This window comes from Podarcis gaigeae (genome assembly GCF_964106915.1).
Source record: "Podarcis gaigeae genome assembly, chromosome: 1".
NCBI classification, from domain to species: Eukaryota; Metazoa; Chordata; class Lepidosauria; order Squamata; family Lacertidae; genus Podarcis; species Podarcis gaigeae.
In genome coordinates, this window is record NC_139678.1 from 43,368,831 (window position 1) to 43,389,778 (window position 20,948).

Consider the following 20,948-nt stretch of genomic DNA (forward strand, 5'->3'; position numbering starts at 1 on the left):
CCTCTACCATTTTACTAGGATGTGATCCCTCCACCAAAAATTAATAATTTATATTTCATGAAGTTTGTATGAAGTGCTGAGCACTAGAAATCTGGTATCCTGAAGGGCCAATTCTGCAGCAACAAGTCATTTCCTCTGCAATCCTGTATAAGCTAAATTCTTATGGACTATTAAATACGTTTGAGTTTCTCAGTAGCCTAAGAAATGTAAATGCAGGTCAACAGTTCAGTAACTGAGTTAACTTTAAAAACAAAAGTAGAGAGGGAGAGGAGACTGAGATCAGGAAAGGCTAGGAGGGTCTAAGACAGGATCTCTGTTTCAGTGTTGAGCAGCTATCACATAATACTGTGCTCATTACTTTATTTTATTTACTGTAGCGCAATACACATTGGTTCACTGGGGGGTGGGGGAGAGGGAAGTCTCAATTGCTACTGAAGCCCTTTGAAGAATGTTACTGTTGATGGGAAAGGATTGCATCTGCCCATTTTGCTCCAAGAGACACCTGTGTGTTGCAGTGTCAATCTATATGCTTAGGCTTGACCAGTGCAATCTGTGCATTACAAAATTTGAGTGTACAGATTGCATGGATCAGCCATACAAACATGATGGCCAACATATACACATCAGGCAAGGCAGATGTAATCCCATTCTCTTCATCAAATGTGGTATTTCCAGTGGACTTGAGTTCCTACGGTTAAGCAAAACTAGAATCACTGTTAATGAAATACAAATACAATAAGACACAAACTAAGTGCTCTCTGGAAATATCTGAGAACTGGAAAACGTAATCAGAAGAGGGTAGAAAGGACTTCTTTTTTAAAAGACTTACCCTTGGGCTCACTACAGACAGGAAGGACGGCAGCTCTGTGATTTGACAACACTCTTTCCATGAGGTAGCTGATCGTTGATGGATGATGTAATCAGAGTAGCCAATTACTGCTTTACAGTGGCCCGTGAACACAAGGTTCTAAAAATTGATGAAATTAAAAATGTTTTGCGAAGTTTTTGAAGAAGTTTTTTTCATAGCAGTTGTATCCTAATATCATAAAGGATACAAATGAACAATTCCCAAATATTTAATTTGAAATATGGACCTTTTTTTCTGAGAAGACATTCTGAGGCCACTACCACCACTGCTTAATTTTTTTCTTCAGCTTTTACAACTAATGAACAACTACATTGGGCAGAATTACAACATGCAATACTACTAAGGAATGATTTCTACTAGAAAGGAGATCAGTTTATATATCCTGTCCTCAGTGTTTAGTTCTGAAAGTTCTAATCCTTGGCCAAAGTACTAGGAGAAATATATTTTGTGTATACAATCAAGACTCAACTAACGCTGGGGTTATGTTCTGGGGACAGCACCTAAAGCCAAAATCACATATAGTTGCGTTTGATGGCACAATGTTTGCTCCCCTCGGATGTCCACCCCCTTTTTAATTTTTGCCAAGTGTGTAAAGTGGAATGCATGTAAGTTGTGAGTTACTTGTATACAGTAGTACCTCGTTTGTGGCCGGGATCTGTTCCAGAGCCCAGGACGCTAGCTGAAAAGGACACAGGGCAAAGCGCCGCATCTGCACACACACGCGGAGCAGTTTGTGCTTCTGCGCATGCGCGAAGCATGATTTAACAATTCTGCGCATGCGTGAGCGGCAAACCTGGAAGTAACCCGTTCCGGTACTTCCGGGTTTGCCACAGACATTCGCCGGAATGGATGCTAGATGAGGCGGACGTTCGCATAGGTATTACTGTATACAAACATGTAAAACACAGACACTAAGTCCTTATAGCTCTCATGCAATCTGGTTTTCATATGATTGCCCATGGGAATATGTGAGATTGCCGATGGTTGTGAGCAAGAAAGACGAGCCTGCTGAATCAGGTCAATGGTCCTCTAGTTCAGAAGCTGACTAGACGCCTTTTGTAGTCCTGCAAGCTACAATCCAGCTACAAGCACAACCGCACTCTGCCCAGCTGTATTCAGAGGCATAACGCATATGGCATATGGAAGCAGCAGTTGCATAAACTGCTTCTATGCAGAGATATATATGTAGAAGTTTTTTAAAACTGCAAGGACCAACTCTTTGTAACTAAAGGTTCTCTCCCTCATCCTGGTCAAGCTAACAATACCTGAAGTACACTGGAAACCTGTTCAAGTTTCCTTTATGCATTATTCACTCTAGTCACTAAATTTAGACGAAAAACAAGTCACACAATGTCCTCCTTGTAATGTAATGCTAAACCTTGGGCTCACACTCTCCCCAAGTCTTTGGTGGAGTCATGAGGAGAAATAAGCTTTTGTTTCTGCTTAAGATTAACTGCAGTTTGCCATGCCATTCCAACCCAGACAAACTGTAGTCCATCTTAACTACAGTTAAGTTGAAACAGGCCCATTTCAAACCATAACTTTTGAAGCTGGCTTGCTTCAACTAACCACAGTTAATATCAACCAAAGTTTAGGGTTTGGTTAGAAGACTAAAATGCAGTTAACATAAAACAGAAGCTTTAGATCTCCTTCTTGCAGTCCCTCACTGGAGGGGGAGAAAGAAGGGAAGAGCACAAAAGTCTGAGGTGCACTGTAGTAATATTAAACCCCCGTTTAGCACTGCATCTGAATGCAGCCACTAACTATTGCTAATCTTTGTTGTAAAAGGAGCACCAGTCAGTAGTTTAACGATTCAAACACTATGTACATAGAATAATGATCTTCCAAAGATGTGTCATACGATCCTAACAAAACAGGGACTAAATGGTCTGGTGGGCTACTGGAACGTGAGACACAGTAATTTTACAAACGGTTGGTCCAGAAAGATACACTTCAAAAGCCAAAATGGTTGCTCTTAGCTTGGTTTTGACCCCTTCTCTTCACAAGCTCTACCACGCAAAAAACTATACAGGCTTTAGGGATTACAATTGCCAGATCCTGCAAAAGTGGGACTGTTAGTGATCCCTTTTCTACCATTAAATGCTGGAGCGAGAAGGAAGTCATTACAGCATATGATATAGGGATATCATTTCCAACCTGTGACATAAAGTTAGTTATTACCCCTTTCTTTAACAGTCTGAGATTACATTTACAGTGGTGCCCTGCAAGACGAACGCCTCGCAAGATGGAAAACTCGCTAGACGAAAGAGTTTTCTGTTTTCGAGTTGCTTCGCAAGACGAATTTCCCTATGGGCTTGCTTTGCAAGACGAAAACGTCTTGCGATTTTGTTTCCTTTGTCTTAAAACCGTTAAAACCAAGGGTGCTTTGCTTGAACAGCTGCAGTTGTGACTTGACTTCGAAGGGCAACTGTTAGCACAAGGTTTGGTAGCCTTTTTTCAGACTTTGCTCATTTTTGAAGCTTTTCCAAAACTTTTCCAGAACTTCTTTTGCATCCATTTGGTAAGTTAAACTTTTAAAACTTTTTTGGGGGGTTTTGGATTTGGGGTGTTTGGGATTCAAGGACTTGGTGTTGGGTTGTTTTTTTTTTTTTTGCGAGAATCTGGGAGCTTGTGGGGTTTTTTTTTTTTTTTTGAATTTTTATGATTTTTTGTGACCAGTGGGCCATGTTGTTGTTTTTTGAAAATTTTTCTGAGTTTGAATTTCTGTGTGCTGGGTGGCTGGGGGAACAGTTGGAGAGGTTACTGCAGGAATCTGGGAGCTTGTGGGGGGTTTTTTTGAATTTTTTTTTATTTTTTGTGACCATTGGGCCATGTTGTTTTTTTTTTGAAAATTTTTCTGAGTTTGAATTTCTGTGTGCTGGGTGGCTGGGGGAACAGTTGGGGAGGTTTCTGCAGGAATCTGGGAGCTTGTGGGGTTTGTTTGTGTGTTGTTGTTTTTTGAATTTTTATGATTTTCTGTGACCATTGGGCCATGTTGTTGTTGTTTTTTTGAAAATTTTTCTGAGTTTGAATTTCTGTGTGCTGGGTGGCTGGGGGAACAGTTGGGGAGGTTTCTGCAGGAATCTGGGAGCTTGTGTGTGTGTGGCACCAAGTGACTCTGATGCACCAGAGTCAACAGTGGTGCAGGACATTGTTGCCTTGGGGAGGACCATGGGCCTGGAGATCACAGAAGAGGACGTCTGCGAGCTGGTGGAGGAGCACGAGCACGAGCTGACCACCCAGGAGCTGGTCTAACTGCAGGCAGAGGCTGCGCAGGAGCGGGCCTCGCTGGAAGAGAAGGAAGCAACTGAGGAACGGCTGTCCTCCGAAGAACTGAGGGACATTTGCCTGAAGTGGAAGGAGGTGCAGGCTTTTGCAGAGCGGCACCACCCTGACAAGCACAAGGCACATGACCTTGGGAACACTTATGATACGACGGTCATGTCGCCTTTCAGGGAGGTGCTGAAAAGGCGGATGAAGCAGCAGACTATGGGCAGGTTCTTGAGCAAGAAGCAAAGAGTGGAAGAGGAGCCTTCTTCGAGTGGTCCCCCAGAGTCTTAGAAAATGTACTGTACACTTTGTTGATTTTTAAATGTTTTTCTGTCATGTTTATAAACTTAATTTATTGTTCCTTCAATTTTTGAAATGCTCTTTACAGTATGTGTGACTTTAAAGAGCAGTTAATAAACTCTTGTTGTACCAAATTTGGCTTTGTTTGGACTTTTTTTGACCATAGGAATGCATTAATTGATTTTCAATGCATTCCTATGGGATTTCGTGCTTCGCAAGACGAAAAATTCACGAGACGAAAAAACTCGCGGAACGAATTAATTTCGTCTTGCGAGGCACCACTATATTATTTAAAGTGACGATGGGTGGGGGCAGTTATAGCACAACCTTTTCCCCTAACTGGATGAAGAGAAAGCATAGACCATCTTTTATCTGCATATGCTAATTGAGCATCCCTACATTACAGGTTTCTATTATTCTTTTTATGCAAGGTCTTTCTGCCCCCAATGCAAAGTTGGCATGGGGACAAGAGTTCAAATTCATTCAAAACCAAAACATTTGAACAAAAGGATTGCCTGGTGCAGAATCTTATTTTATTGTAATGCCAAATGGTTAACACAGGTTATGTGTGGGTGGGCTGGATATGCTTTTCCAGCTTAAAAATATTTTTAGATACTTAATACTATTATTTGCTGCTGCAGGTTTAACACTGATGCGTCTTACCACTTTCAATGGTTCTCATTTTTCCACACCGAGAAGCTTCAATATTGGGTAGGATGTAAATAACGTGATTAAGTAACTAAATAGCCTAGAGTATACACAACCCTGACCACATTATTCCAAAACAAAAAAAAAATCCTTCCAGTAGCACCTTAAAGACCAACTAAGTCAGTTCTTGGTATGAGCTTTCGTGTGCATGCACACTTCTTCAGATACACTGAAACAGAAGAAGTGTGCATGCACACGAAAGCTCATACCAAGAACTGACTTAGTTGGTCTTTAAGGTGCTACTGGAAGGAATTTTTTTTGTTTTGACTATGGCAGACCAACACGGCTACCTATCTGTAACACATTATTCCACTCCAAGATATCTCTCTCTCTCTCTCTCTCTCTCTCTCTCTCTCTCTCTCATCTATCTTTTTCTTGCTTGCTTGCTTGCTTGCTTGCTTGCTTTCTGTACAATTTCATTTAACTCAAGCAGTTTGACTTGCATACAGCTGAAAGTATTGCTTACCTGCAGCAAAGTGCAGCTGTGCAAGTTGGGGGAGGAGAGTGGGAAATCGACATCCAGGAGGAAATCTTTATTCTTCAGACGCCGGGTCTTATGCTGGTCATCTTCCTCTGGTTCCCTCCAGAAACGAAAGTGGTGGAGCCTGTAGGCGGCTTTCAGAGACAGGAAAAGAGCTAACCATCTGAAAGAAATCACAGTAGACATTCTTATTCATACCTCTGCGAATGAGAACTTAAATACAGGCATACCTCATTTTTTTGTGTCTCACATATACTGCTCCTCGCGAGGACGCATGTGCAGCTGCAGGCAGCCCGGCTGCTTCCAGGGAAGGGAAGCTCACCACCACCCCTCTTCTGGCCATGGAAGTGGAACTGGTTAGGGCTGGAGACAGGTTTGTCCCCTCCTCCCTTGCAGCCCGGGGGCCCCTGGCTTAACAGACTACAGTATAGTGTACACATAGTGCACACATTTTATATAACAACAGCAATGGATTGCTTCCCTTGTTGTTGTTGTTGTTGTTGTTGTTGTTGTTGTTGTTGTTGTTGTTATCACTATGACCATTTTTAATGCCTGATTATAGGTTTTGTAATTGTCCAGTATTCCAGCATGGAATATATATAACTATCAGCTCTAAACATTTTGCAATGACAGATACATGCACCCATTTTTCCAGCCTATTTATATGCAAGTGATTTTTGAAAGAACCCCCCGCCCCAGTCATTGTTTTAAGATTCAAACAAAATTGCTCACCTGGCTAGATGTCCCTGATGCATGAGGTTAGCAATCTCTGCTGGAGAAACATCAATAAACCGTAGGAAAGAGAAACAACTCTCTTCTTCAGCACCTATAAAAGTGACACAGCTTGGAATAAGCATCTGCTACAGGAATCAACAGACATAATACAGTGCTGAAAAATGCAGATTCCATCTTCTTAGTACCAAGCTACAAAAGTACCATTATACTGGGTGCTAATATGTTCTAAATTGAAGTACAGTCGTACCTTGGATCCCAAATGCCTTGCAAGTCGAATGTTTTGGCTCCCAAACGCCGCAAACCCTTAAGTGAGTGTTCTGGTTTGTGAACGTTCTTTGGAACCCGAACGTCCAACATGACTTCTGCTTGGCTACAGGAGCTTCCTGCAGCCAACTGGAAGCTGCACTTGGTTTCTGAACGTTTTGGAAGTCAAACGGACTTCCAGAATGGATTCCGCTCAACTTCCGAGGTACGACTGTACTATGTTCAGTTCTGAACAGACTAGTTTAAGATCAATCTCATTAAATGAGAAGAATTAAAAAAAAACAGAGCTCTGAAAAATGAAGTATTTGCAAGATAAACCAATAGAAGGAAAAGCTCTTGGGGTAAGCAGTGATGGCATACACCAATAGATTTAAGAAGACAGCAGGGGGTCAGACTAGAAGTCCCTTTAGGGCTCTACAATTGCTCTACAATTCTAAGGTGAGTTCTATGGTGAACGATTGTTCATTTATTGAGGAGAGGGTGATAAAGAATTCATCTACAGAAAAGAAATTTGGGTTAAGCATTAAGAACACCGAAGTGTAAAACAGTTCAGGAACGGAATAATCAATCTAGAAGGCACTGCCTTCTTTGGAACTTCAATTAAAATAAAAATTCTAATCCTAGTGCCAATAAAATGTCTTCCTTCACATAATGAAAAGAACTAACTTCACCCTTATGCTTTTCAACCTACCTCTCCTATGGAAGAGAGACTGCTGGATGTGGTCTGGAGCAAAAGGAGAAAGTAAAAACTGCAACCACCTATAAATTGACAGAAGAATAAAAATGGGACAATTTAAACATATATTAATTAACTCCTGTTCAATGTTTTGTTTCTTTTGTATGCTACCCTTCCTCTAAGGAGCTCAGAACATTGTTTTTGCCTAACAATGCTGTGAGGGAGATTAAGCTTCTATTCAGTCACAACAGCTAAAATCCATGAGTTCTCAATTGTTTTCTGGAGGCTACAATCACTCTACCAGGGAAGATCCCAAAATGGCTTCAAAAAGTACAAAGAAACCTCCTCCATGTTGCCCAGAGAAAGGACTTCCTTCTTTGTTTTGAAGGCATTATTTAGTCTTCCCTGGTGCATTTGTAACTTATTATTTCTCTACATCCCATTAACCATAGCTGTGAGTAGCTGATTTTTCACAAAGGAATTGGTTGGAATGGTCCCTACATATTTTGCTCTGTATCTCTCAGTCTACAGGGTCTTCAGACTTGCTTTTAAAAAAGGAAACAAAAAATGAAAGGTTAGAATCTGGATCCCCTGCTGGCTCTGGGCCCAGTATAGTAGGTTCACCTGTATCTTCCCTCTTGGCAGGTCTGCCAACATTGCTTACCTGTCCCGTGAGTGGTTAAACACCCTGATTTGCCCATGGCGGTAGAGAAACTTTGAAATCTGGTATGGCTTTACTGAAATGTGAAATGGAGACCAAGTTTCTTGTCGTTCAAAGAGTTCTGGGTGATTGCAGACCTATAAAGAAAATTTAAGTCATCAGAAACTGCAGAGGAGTTTCTACACAACAACCTGTGTATTAATTCTTCATAATAGCTGGAAAAAACCTGGACAAATTGCGAAGCATGTCCTTAATAGGACTACTTGATGAAAAGTGGTTTGAACATCGTAATTTTAAAAGTTAATCATTTTAGGCTAGGCACATGTGAAATCTAGGCAATATAACTGTGTTCTCGATTGCGCATCCTGCTTTCTTTCCAAAGGATTCACTCTTCCCAGCACAAATTAATTTGTATTGCATGAAATGGCTAGAACTCCAGCTGTGACCTATTAGCTGCAGCATACAGTCACAACTAAAGACTGACTGCAACTTGTTCAGTGTTGCACTTGAATATAATGGAACGTAGGTATCTGGTCATTTTTGCTGAAGTGATCATCAGACAACCATATCAGTGTAACCAGTGTTCACAAATCTCACCTTCCGGAACTGCATGACTAGATTCATGAGGCTACTGGTAGTGTTCTGTGCTTGCTGGGTTGTACCCATGGAGGACTGCAAAAGGTCATCAATAGAAATTTTGTTCTTCAAAGCCTGGTACAGTAATTTCTGCCGGCTGGTTTGCTGGCAATACATAAGGATCTCAATCTTAAAGAGAAAGAGAGAAAGAGATTGAAGCATATTAAACTGTTATTGAGAGAAGCCAGTAGCAGAGCCAGGTTCAACCCATACACAATCCATGGAAGACTGTAGTGGATAGGGCACTCACAGCCAGCACAACCTGATGAAAATTAAAAGAAGGCCCTCCTTGATAAAAAATATTTTTAAAGAGTGCACAAGACAGAGAACGTAGAGATGGGGCTTGCTAGATTTCCCCTGGGAGGGAACAGCATGGATGAGGTGGCAGGTACTTTCAAAACTGAAATCTAGAAGCAGGGAAATAAAACAGAGAGGCAGGGAATGGAAACTAAGCCAACAAATGTTATTTGTGAGATATCATGATGCATTATAGTCAATGTTATGGAATAGGCATAATTTTGTGGACTGAAAAATGCTAAGAGTAGCTGCATGACAGAGCATCAGCCTAGATACTCTTGGTATGATAATGCAAAGTCTTCTTTGGACTTTTAAGTCTGATTTTGCAACATTTGATTGTTGCGCTGAAATGCTGCTCATTGCAAATAAAAAGCAAAACCAAAATCCACTCCTACAATTACTACAAAAAACCCCCTAGGTTTCACTACTTTCAGTTTCATTTCATCATATCTCATAACTGCTAGCAGTGACCAGTTTATAAAACTGAAGTGATGCAGCCAAGGTCTCGGATGTGCGAATGAGCGCATTCTGATAATTGACAAAAAGGTTTGGATACACAAGCTGACAATGCAGCATCTGTTCATTAACTGACTTTGCTTTGTAAAGACTGTGCAGCTTTAAGGATTTTTATGGTCATATTTTATATGAATGTACATGTTTTGAGAGAAGATGACAATACCATTAGACTGTCCTGGCAGAAGTTCAATAACTATTTGAAAGGGAGAGGCCTTTTGAATTCTGATTTAAGGGAGAACACGAACACTGTAAATTAAAGCCTTAAAAAAATGGAAACAACAAACATGAGGGAAAAAAGAATTTAATTATGTTTGGCACCTTATCTGACAGCTCGTTTTCCACATCTTTTTTGATTCTCCTCAACATGAAAGGCTTCAGGATCATGTGTAAGCGAGAAAGCTGATCTGAAATTTGATGAGAAAGAAACAACAACCTATGATTAAAAACTTGTCAGTTTGCATTTCTTAGTACAGAAAGTGTGGATCTGATGTGTAGAGATCTTTCCTATTCTAATTCATTCAAGAGGGTTCTGGAAGCTTCTCTGTGTGAAATAAACAAGCAAAAGGTTCATGATGTTTGGGCTATTCCTTAAGAGAAGCTGAGTGCAGCTGGCTTAAACTGGTTGTGTTATCTTTTTTGTCAAGGTCATGCTATGATAATAGGCTAGAAGGAGTCTGGGTCTCTCTCTTTTCTCTTTCCTTCTGGTGTGCTGCTCTGTACAAAGCATGCTTAGTGTTAAGTATTAGTCTTATTATAAGTTATTGTAAGTTTCAGTTAAGTCTACTGCAAGTGGACTTCATATGGACAGTGACAATCCTGAATGTATTGGATTTGTGACCATTATGCTCATTTGCCTTCAGTAGCAGTAAAGCTCTGCTGGATGAAATATTAGAAGAAGAGTTTGGATTTTATATCCCGCTTTATCACTACCCGAAGGAGTCTCAAAGCGGCTAACATTCTCCTTTCCCCTCCTCCCCCACAACAAACACTCTGTGAAGTGAGTGAGGCTGAGAGACTTCAAAGAAGTGTGACTAGCCCAAGGTCACCCAGCAGCTGCATGTGGAGGAGCGGAGACGCGAACCCGGTTCCCCAGATTACGAGTCTACCGCTCTTAACCACTACACCACACTGGCTTTATTAATTGCCTCTGGTCTATTTTTGGCGAATCCTGCAATGTGTTTAAGTTTTCAGTCTGCTAACTATACAGTTGTACCTTGGAAGTCAAACAGAATCCATTCAAGAAGTCCGTTTGACTTCCAAAATGTTTGAAAACCAAATTGCGGCTTCTGATTGGCTGCATCAGGAGCTGCAGAAGCCCCGTCGGATGTTTGGGTTCCAAAAGAACATTCGCAAACTAGAGCAATCACTTTCAGGTATGCGGGATTCGGGAGCCAAAATGTCCGAGTTCCAGGGCGTTTGGGATCCAAGGTACGACTGTACATTAGAATTCTGCTCTGGATCGATATTGAGTAGAATTCATGACAAAACTAGGTTCTACTATTTTGGTTGTCATTTAGCCAAATTTAACAGTTGTGCCAGCAGTGACCAGCTCATAAAACTGAAGTGATGCAGTCTATGTCTGGAAACTACTAATAAGCACTGACAATTTAAGTTTTGAAAATAACATGAAGTCGTCATAATTAGTAGTTGCAAAGAACCTTATCCTCCATAAATGTGTCTAATCCCCTTTGAAAGGTATCCAATTTGGTGTCCATCACTAGATCTTGTAGGATTGAATAGTCAAGTTTATCTATATGTTGACCTAGGAAGTATTTCACTATCCCAAATCTCAGAACCTGCAGTAGTCTCCTTCCCTATGTGAAAAACTGCTACTGCTGCTCTTTCCAAAAACTCATCTGTAGTCTTATCTCAGCTTCCACAAGAACAATCCTTAGCAGCACATATTAAGTCTATCTGAAAGTAGAGTTAAAAAGCAATTAAGGAACAGTTAACAATTCATTTTGGTCACCGTGGGCAGTTCTGCTCAAGCTGCAGAATTCTCATGCAGAAAAGAAAGATTCCTGCAAAATACTCACTCTCATCAATGGCCGATTTGTTCTCCGCATGGCTTTCGATATCTTTAGAAAACCATTCATTGAATTCCTCATGCGAGTCAAACAGTGTTGGCATAATGAAATGAAGCAAAGCCCAGAGCTGCAACATAAGAGCAAAAGTAACTACTAGAAGTTAGCCCACCAAGTAAGTAAACTATAGAGTCTTGCCAGTAACCCTGTCGCCACTTAAAAGGAAGCCTTTCAACAACTATGACAGAGAAGCCCCTCTCCACATCTGATGGTAGGGTGAAACAGGTGTTTCCCTTTTCTAGTTCCAAACCCAATCACTAGGATAAAACTATGGGCACAGAGTGAACTCCAAAAAGAGAGGTCAGCATGAATGAAACTACGCAGATAGCACTGTTTTCTATGAAAGGTGTCTCAGAGAGACACATGTCTGGGTCACTAGCAAGCTTCTCTGCTAGGAGACGAGAACATGGTGCTGTAAATAAAGAAGCAAGACACAGAATAACAATCTTCCAGATGCATAAAGAAAGTGCCCTGGCTGTGATTCAAATGCAGAATAAAGCTCTTCTGCCAATTATCCCACCCTTCATAGTAAATTTTCAGTAGATGTATGAAGGGTGACTGGGTGCCTATTTGCACTTCAGTAATAGCATCCCTTGCTGCCTCATTCATAGTGGGTGCCCCCTTCTGGGACCCTGAAGAATAAGAAAGGGAGAGAGCAGGCCATGTGCAACTAACCCAGCAGTGTAACAACTAAGATTTTGCATCTATTAGAACTGTAAGGATAAAAAATGTCATCTGTGACCAGGGAGTGTACCACAAGGTGAAGTAGGGGCCATTTACACAGCTATTCAAGGACTTTCTGCTGAACAGTTAAACTATCAATATCTGTGCAGCACCAATCAAAATTTAGCACCAATCAGTCAGCTTATGCAGATGTTCAAAGTCAATAAGAAATTGTGAAAACACAGAATAATTCATTTATTCTTTGAAAAACCTATTAACTGGTCTATTATGCATCTTTAACACTTGATATGGGATATAATACTTCCGTTCATTTGATCCATGGTTATTGTTATGGTACAGTGTCCAGAAACATGGGAATGATATGGGCAAACATATGTGGACTTCTACTAGAAAAGTTCCACTGCCAAAAAGGAGAAGCTAGCTTTTAAACAGAAAATAATAGAGCTGTTGCAGTCCAAGCGACAAATGAAACTTCAGCCTGTTTGGAGTTTCCTCCCAAAGCAATCAAATTCCATGTTTAGATACTGATCAGAATATCTTTGTTTATAAATTAATCTAGAATAGTGTGAACTGGAGGGAGTCATACCTCAGCCATGGTGTTTTGGATGGGCGTCCCAGTCAGCAACAGTCTATTTCGGCACTGGAACTGAAGCAGAATTTTCCAACGAACGCTGAAATACCAATGTTATTTTAATTAATAGAATTTAGCTGTGATAAAAAGTGGCAAGAAAGAACATTATTGTATAAGATATCTTCTAGGAAAGAGAAAAGACTACATACAATTTTCTTATCATGTTAAGTCTACATTCCATTTCTTTCCTGAAGTTATTCTAGAGATGCAGCATAAGGTAAACCATATGTTGTGATATAAACAAATGATGTCAAACATTACTGAGCCATAAATACATCTGGCCACTAGCTTCAGTCATGACCCACAGTCTGCAGTGGTGCTGCCATTGAAGATGGTACAGAGGCTGCAGCTAGTGAAGAACGTGGCTGATGGCTGGCTGGCGAGGCAGCCTATGGGATCAAGCATTGCTGCTTCTGAAAGTACTGCACTGGCTGCCAGTGAACTACCAGGCACAATTTGAAGTGTTAGTACTAGCATACAAATCCCTTTGTGGCTTGGGACCCAAGTACCTAACAGATTGCCTTCCCCAATACAACCATCTCAGACTCTATTGAGTGGCAGGTGAGGCCACAACTCGGTTGGAGCTAACACAGGATAGGGCTTTCTCAGTGGTGGTTCCCCATTTATGGAATGCTTCCCCTGGAGAGGTAGGTCTGTCTCCCTCATTACTTTCAGAAGGAATTTAAAAACAATCCTGCTTGCCCAGGCATTTAATGGCAAATAGTAAATGTCCCTGGCAACATTGAAATCATTGGCTGAGATAATGTTTTTAACCATCTTTAGATATGTTTTTTGTTAGCTATGTGTTTCCCAACCTGAGCTCCTTTGGAAGGCAGGTTGGGATATGAACTGAATTAATGAAATAAATAAATATAATAATAATAATACCCAGGGATTGTACAATGTGCTACAGAGGACTCAAAGGGAAACATCTCCTCTGGGGAACCGGGCTTACTGCATTACAGGTTCAGTCAAAGTTTACAGTCTTGGATCTAGTGCTTGCAGGGACAGCATCTTCTATGGCTGCTTCAGCAAGACTTTGAGAGCTCTCCAAGGTCCTGCAGGTACCATGGATTCCTGATGTAGACGATTGCCTTGGGATGCTGCCAGGTTTCTCACAGGAAAAGGACAGCCTTCCATTCAAGTAGGTTAACACAACCCCAAGAATTTCAAGGAGGTGGGTGCTACCAATCAATTCCAACTCAATAACTTGTTAAGAAAGATTTTGGGAAAACATTCTTGCATCCAGCTGAAAAAGTGAATTTTCCAGTCACAAACTGCCCAGATTCCTTTGGGATGATAAAGTATGGGCACCTTGATTTATGTATCAAAATTTATATACTGCTTGATTGTGTTTGGGTTTTTTTAAATAACCTTCTAAGCTATCACAACAGTGTATATCTAAACTAGGTCATGGCAGCTTGATCAGAGATGGAAAAATTTGTAAGAAAAGAACTACAATATTAAGCATTTTAAGATAGCATAAATCTGTTACAGCCGTGTTTCCTATTCTATCACTGCCCAAAAAGACTCAGATTTTTTTTTCTTTCTTACCTAGAGCTACTCTTCAGTGCCTGTGCCTCATCTAGCACCATGTACTGCCACTTAACCCGTTGAAAATACTTCACATCTTGGACTACAAGCTGATAACTGGTGATCACGACATGGAAAGGAGCATCCTGAGTATACAAAGTCTTCTGCAATTACAAAAACATATTTTAGTTATATAAACTTAGTTGACTCATCAGTGATACTAAGGTAAAATATCTGTATTCAGGAACTCACACATTACATTCCCCATCCTTTTCCAAATTCAATGCCTGAGTTAGTGGGGGGGGGGGATCCACATACCACATTAAGAAGATTGTTGGTACTCTCCCTTTAAAGTATACCTCCAATTTCCTAATGATTTACACCACGACATGTGGTTCTACCACTCAGGAAGCAATCTGCTTGCTATAGTCAGACTTCCACCTCCATTGTTCTAAGAATCAGGGCCAACAGATTCTTTCATAAGAAGAGTTCAAATGTTGGAGCAAGGAAGGGATATTCCCAGAGGTTCAGAACAGAAGCACACAAGGAAAGGGAGAGTAAGCATAGATGCTGCAACTGGGCAAGAGAAATAAAGGATATATAATGTGGACTAGTGAAAACTGGGACTTAAGTAGAAGAAGAATTTGGATTTGATATCCCGCTTTATCACTACCCTAAGGAGTCTCAAAGCGGCTAACATTCTCCTTTCCCTTCCTCCCCCACAACAAGCACTCTGTGAGGTGAGTGAGGCTGAGAGACTTCAGAGAAGTGTGACTAGCCCAAGGTCACCCAGCAGCTGCATGTAGAGGAGTGGAGACGCGAACCTGGTTCACCAGATTACCCATCCACTGCTCTTAAGCACTACACTAGGAAGGTTGTACAATATGTGATTTAGAAGAAACACAGAGGTAGGTATGATAAGGAAGATGAATATTAAACTAAAACTGAAAATGGGAACAGCATAATGGATATTTTATCATTTGTCCTTTGGGAATATATCTTCATAGGCTATTGTAAATGAACAAGAACCAGAAAGGCTTTTAAAATAAGTTAAGACGTACCTGACTCCAGAATTTCCTGATCACTTTTCGGTCATGGGGATTTCCCCAGTAAGGTAGCACCTAGGATGGACACATAAACAAATGTCAAGAAAGTGCTTTTTAACAAATCTGAAGAGAAGTGGAGCTATTTCATATTTCTGCCCTATGCAAAACACCCCCCCCAAAAAAAATCCAATAAAGCATTATTTTTCATGAAGGCAGGCTGCAATCAGAGTGCAATTCATAGCGTAAAAGGAAAATGCAACAATATTTCTAAAAGCACAGATCCTATTTGTAAGAAATTGCTGAACAAGAATAGAATGTTGATTGCAGCATCAATTTCTCTTTCAAATGTAATACATTTAATGCTACGCTGCCATCTGCTGATAAAGCTAGGAACAGCATAAACAAATTATGAGTATGTATGCACAGTATAGTTTCTCTAGGGCGCTTTTCACTTTATGCAACAACCACATGAAAATTGTGGTTTTTTGTGATAAATATGTGAAGTGTGAAGTAAAGACATACAGTCCCCAAACAGACATTGTACACATACCAAGGAGTTGCACTCCTCTGGTTGTTGTCTGCATCTTGCTTAGGGACATGTTCTCTTCCCTCCACACTTTACATGCAGTGTGAAACAGCTAATAATAATAATAATAATAATAATAATAATAATAATAATAATTTATTTATACCCCAACTATCTGGGCGGCTCCCAACAGAATATTAAAAACAAGATAAAACATCTAGGAGGACTTGTGGGCACTGGGGTGATGGGGCAATCCTCTCAGTGTACTAAGACCCCAAGAATGTTATTCACCAGAAATTTAGAAAACAATTAGGAAATTGCAGCTAAAAAGCCCAGTGAGAAGAGAGGAGAGAATGAACCAACATGCTTATTACACCCTATCAATTTTCAGTCTAAGCATATAATAGAACAGGAAGTTAACTGTGGAATCATTTCAAGAATGCTTGTTACCTTAAACCTAGGAACAAATCTGGCAAACTCCTGATGCCAGTTGTTTAGGGTGGAAGCCGGTGAAATAATTAAAAAGGGTCCCCAGATGTTCTCTCTCTGGAAGAGGAAAGAGAACTTAACTGGATGAAGCAATATCCGAAACAACATTAAAATGAAATATTGTGTATAAAGAAAATATATAGGCTATGAGGAAATTATGTAGAAAAATATATACAAAGCTCAGTTAAGATAATGGAGCAGTGGGGCTGTAGATCAGGAGGGGATTGACTAATACAAGGAACACAGAAAGCGTGCAGCTATATAAGTCCTGGAAAGGCACTTAAGAATAGCAAAGCAGGTCGGAGGGATATAAGGAACGCAACAGGGAAAGATGGGAGGGAAATTTGGAATCCAAAGGCTGTAAAAAAATTTTTTTTCTTTTTATCTGCATTATATTTGAAAGGGGGGAACTCGTGGAAGGGAATAGACAGATCTTAGGGGATGGGAATTTGAAAAAATTGGGTTATTGACGATGAGTGTAATTTGGGGATAAGAACTTGTTGAATTTAATTGTTTATTTAGAAGATTTGGAACACAAGAGGGGGGGAGGGGGAAGTCCTGGTTATTGGAAGAAGTGTATAAATTGGATTTAATTTGTTTTAATTTGGAAAATCTTAATAAAAATTATTATAAAAAAAAAAAAGAATAGCAAAGCAGGTCAATTTGGGTGATGTATGGACTGAAAATAAATGTCAATGCAGAAATGTGTAAGCTAAGGTCCATTTAAACCACATATTAAGTATGGGGGTTGTAAAAGACAAAGAATCCACCTACCTCAGCCAGATGTGCTAACAAGGCAATACTCTGCACTGTTTTACCCAACCCCATTTCGTCGGCCAGGATTCCATTGATGCCCTGCAAGAGTTACAGCCACTTTACAAGTCTAGTCTGAGCAAGACAGACTAAAATGCCCAAGAGACAGCTAGAAAATCAGTAAATTACTGGAGCCCGCTATCCTCCCTCAAACATCAGATGCCACTTGCAAGTTCCAAAATATCTGATAATCTGTGAGGTTATCCTTGATACCATATCTTGAGCTGTCCTTATAAAGGATTTTTTAATTACAAGACTATGAGCCCAATTCATCTACTAGCAATGCATCCCTTTCCTTGGAGCTATACCAAGAAGGAACTCGGCTCAAAGAAATAGCTGCAAGTAACAATCGCATACCTGCTCATAAAGGTTGGCCAGCCAGTTCATGCCTTTCAGCTGGTAACCTTTCAGTTTACCATTGAAAATGGTAGGCTGTGGAATGTCCTCTCCTGCCCGAATAGATGGGTTGGCAAGGCTGTAACTTTCTCCAAAGCCGCTGCCAGATCTGTTGGCAGCCCGAAGGGCTGCTGCCCGACTCTCCTTAGCATCTTCATCAAATGACCGTGTCTAAACAAGGAGAAGTGGGGGGGGGGGGGAAGGTTATAACCCATGGAAACTTAGTGGAACACCATTACCAGTGGACAAACCTCAGTAGTTTCTACATGAGTAGAATCAGGGTTAACAAACTCATTGTAGTAATATTTCCCTTTCACTTGCTCATGCTTTAAAATCAGCAGAAGCCAGCTTTCTCATAGTTTCTATAGACACAGAATTCCAAATTAACAGATTTATGGTGCACAGACTAAACCTAGTAATATATAAGGCAAGTTTAAGTGTCCCGTTCCTGTCCCAGGCACTCCAGAACACTTTACTCCGTTGTTCTTTCCGAGTACTTACCTGGGCCTGATGAATCCGATAGGCATCTTCGGCATTCTTCAGGGCCTTAGCCTTGTAGTAGTTACTATCTGAAAATACCACCAAATTTGGAAAAAGAAAAAAGTCCACATGGATTAATCTCAAGCCTTCATAGATAGGCCAAACACACACATATCCAAAAGCCTGCAATACAGCAATGACTTGCATGATTCACCTAAATCATGTTCAGTTCACCTCCTTACCATAATCCTCCTGGGTAATGTTGACTACGACTCCTCCACCAATGTCAATCTGCCTCTGGATAGAACTGTCTTCAAGTTTCCTCAAGATTTCCTCCTGGATTCCATCATGTCCTATATCACGTTTGCGGCTCATGAAGTGTGCATACAGCTCAGTCTGCGTAATCAGGAAGTTAAGTTTTCTCTGCTGCCGTTTAGCCTAAAATAAGTTACAGAAGGACACAAGAAATCACAAAAGTGCTCACTTTGGCAGGATGTATACCAAAGTAACCTCAAAAGAAATTAAAACAATACACGTAATTTTGATGACTGTAAACATATTGAAGACTTAATTATATCCTTGTACCATTTTAATATCAAAGTGATGAGAATCACCCTATCACTGCAAAAACATTTGTTCTTTCTCTTGCTAACCTTGAGATGAAACCTTATGAAAAGGCACCGTATGTTTATAAGGTAAAGTAGACCTTGGCTGGATTATACAAAATTAAAACAGAAAATAGAGCTTAGACGGCAACAAAAACAAAAGACATTTTCAGCTGAAAAGAAACACAGCCAGGCCTTTCTTTAGTGGCTTGCATATTGACACAGTAAAAGATTACTGTTCAGGGCATGTAAAGAGATCTTATTTCTCAACTAAAGGAAACCAGCACCCTAGCACAGAAAATTGTGCTATGCAGGCCAAAGGACACCTGGCTTATCAGATGCACTTAAAAAGTAGCACTCAGATCTGCACCACCAATGTATCCAGAAACATTAAAAGTATTTCCCCGAGGTCAAGGGTGAGGAAAGGCTGGCCCACCAGTTGCTTTTGGCTGAGTTGGAGATCAAGAACACCTGGACAGCCACAGGTAATCTAAAAGTAACAGCGTGAGGAGCATGGCATTTTTTTTAGCTGGGAATTTTAAAAAAAGCAGTTAGATCACAATCATAAAAAGAAATAAAAATTGGAGTGCAGTGTGTTTGCTTCTCTTGACATACAGAGCACTGCAATGACTGCAGCTTATATCTCGGTTCTGCTGCCTAAATTTTCCTCTATCTGTGATATAGTCTCACCTCTCTCATCTCCTCATCCAGTTTGCGCTGCTCCAGTGCCTCCTTCTCGGCTCTTTTGCGGTGTTCTTTCTCCACTTTCTCGTATTTCTTCCAGTAAAGAAGCATCTCTTTCGTAAGGCGGCGTGCCCTCGGTAGAGTCTCCTTGCAGTTCTTTTGGGCTTGCATAGCTGCTCGACGCACCTCTCTCATACACTGGTGAGCCAGCTACCAAGGGAAAGGTAGGAAAGATGGAATTTGAAGGCTACTTGGAAATGGCAGCTAATTCAAAATACTGCTACAAGATAGCAAACTGAGACTGAGCATTAAGAGTCATATTATGCCTGTGCTTCATCAACTTCACTGGCACCAGGTTAGCTTACAGGCCAAATGCAAAGTGCTAGCTTTGACCTATAAAACTTTTCACAGCTTGGAACCAGTATATCAGAAATATTGCCTGTCTCCACACAATCAAGATGTCTTTTTCTGGGTTCCCCTGTGATCTGAGGTGCAACAGGTGGTTACGGGGGAAAGGGTTTTGTTTTTTGTTCTTTTAGTAATGGCACAAAACTGTGGAATGCTCTCCAGAAGGATTGCCTAGTGCCTATGTTGATGGCATTTTGGGGCCAGACAACCCCCTTTTAATTTTTCCAACATATTTACTTCAATTGCTTTATCTGCTTCTTTTGGTCTTTAAGGGTTTTATGTTTCTAATGATTTGGGTTGTATTTCTGATTTAGTATTGTAAGCCCCTGGTAATTTGAATGATGGCATATAAACTCCTTTAATACAAAAACAGAATAATATAGATTGAAAGGTTTCACATAAAGTAAAATTCCAGCTTGTATTAAAATGATGTATGATGCATCTTACCTTTCGACTGTTGCTTAAAAACAGGTTTCGGGCAGAAACTTTTTGTTTGTATGCCTAAAAAAAAGAAAGAGTTAAAGAAATCATTGCTTGGTCACATTCTTAAAAAGTAATTTTACTGTTTCCAAATATATCTGAATTACAATATCGAAGTGTGAGTTGTATAGACAGCTGACTATTATAAAAAATTATCAAGCTATGGGGCATGCTACAGCTAAATAAAACACAAATAAACACCCCCCCCCCCGAAAAGCTATGATCAATATCACCAAGGAAGTATGTCGTTTGCCTTTAATTCCTGAAAACATTTTTTCCTCCTATAGTAAAATGACTAAGTTTCACTCTACACTTGTTACTCTCTTTCTTTTAACTACATAGGTGGTGGATGACCCTTGCTCCAAAAAGCGTGGTCGAAATTAAAGGGTTTAGGAACTCAGACCGGACCAAATTTCATAAAATTATACACAGACTTTACTAAAACAAAACTCTACAAGAGAGAAAAACTCCAAATAATTACACACGATTAAAATAGCTCAGAAGGTAAGAAAACAACAAACACTAACTTAAAACCATGGAGACACCTGGTCTGAACAAAGACCTTGGATTCTTATCTCATTATACATGACAAAGCCATTTTTCACCTTCTCACCCCTTGCTTTTTCCTGTAAGACCTATTGCAGTCGTTAAGAGTCGTCAACAGGCTCATCACAGCT

At 40.3% G+C, this 20,948-nt stretch overlaps 1 protein-coding gene across 3 annotated transcripts in view; it reads right to left on the reverse strand.

Annotated features, from left to right (window-relative positions):
- Window positions 1-20,948, reverse strand: part of INO80 (INO80 complex ATPase subunit) — a 56,090-nt gene that overhangs the window by 21,948 nt on the left and 13,194 nt on the right. For all 3 annotated transcript variants that reach the window (XM_083744166.1, XM_083744165.1, XM_083744164.1), the window contains exons 8-25: window positions 20,239-20,292; window positions 19,390-19,593; window positions 18,337-18,532; window positions 18,116-18,183; window positions 17,576-17,785; window positions 17,180-17,260; window positions 16,367-16,462; window positions 15,406-15,465; window positions 14,366-14,508; window positions 12,767-12,851; window positions 11,449-11,566; window positions 9,731-9,816; window positions 8,561-8,728; window positions 7,967-8,100; window positions 7,318-7,385; window positions 6,360-6,453; window positions 5,613-5,790; window positions 830-967 (exon numbers count right to left, since the gene is read on the reverse strand). In XM_083744166.1, coding sequence (XP_083600292.1) covers window positions 830-967; window positions 5,613-5,790; window positions 6,360-6,453; window positions 7,318-7,385; window positions 7,967-8,100; window positions 8,561-8,728; window positions 9,731-9,816; window positions 11,449-11,566; window positions 12,767-12,851; window positions 14,366-14,508; window positions 15,406-15,465; window positions 16,367-16,462; window positions 17,180-17,260; window positions 17,576-17,785; window positions 18,116-18,183; window positions 18,337-18,532; window positions 19,390-19,593; window positions 20,239-20,292 — 2,181 coding nt within the window. The remainder of the gene's footprint in view (window positions 1-829; window positions 968-5,612; window positions 5,791-6,359; window positions 6,454-7,317; window positions 7,386-7,966; window positions 8,101-8,560; window positions 8,729-9,730; window positions 9,817-11,448; window positions 11,567-12,766; window positions 12,852-14,365; window positions 14,509-15,405; window positions 15,466-16,366; window positions 16,463-17,179; window positions 17,261-17,575; window positions 17,786-18,115; window positions 18,184-18,336; window positions 18,533-19,389; window positions 19,594-20,238; window positions 20,293-20,948) is intronic.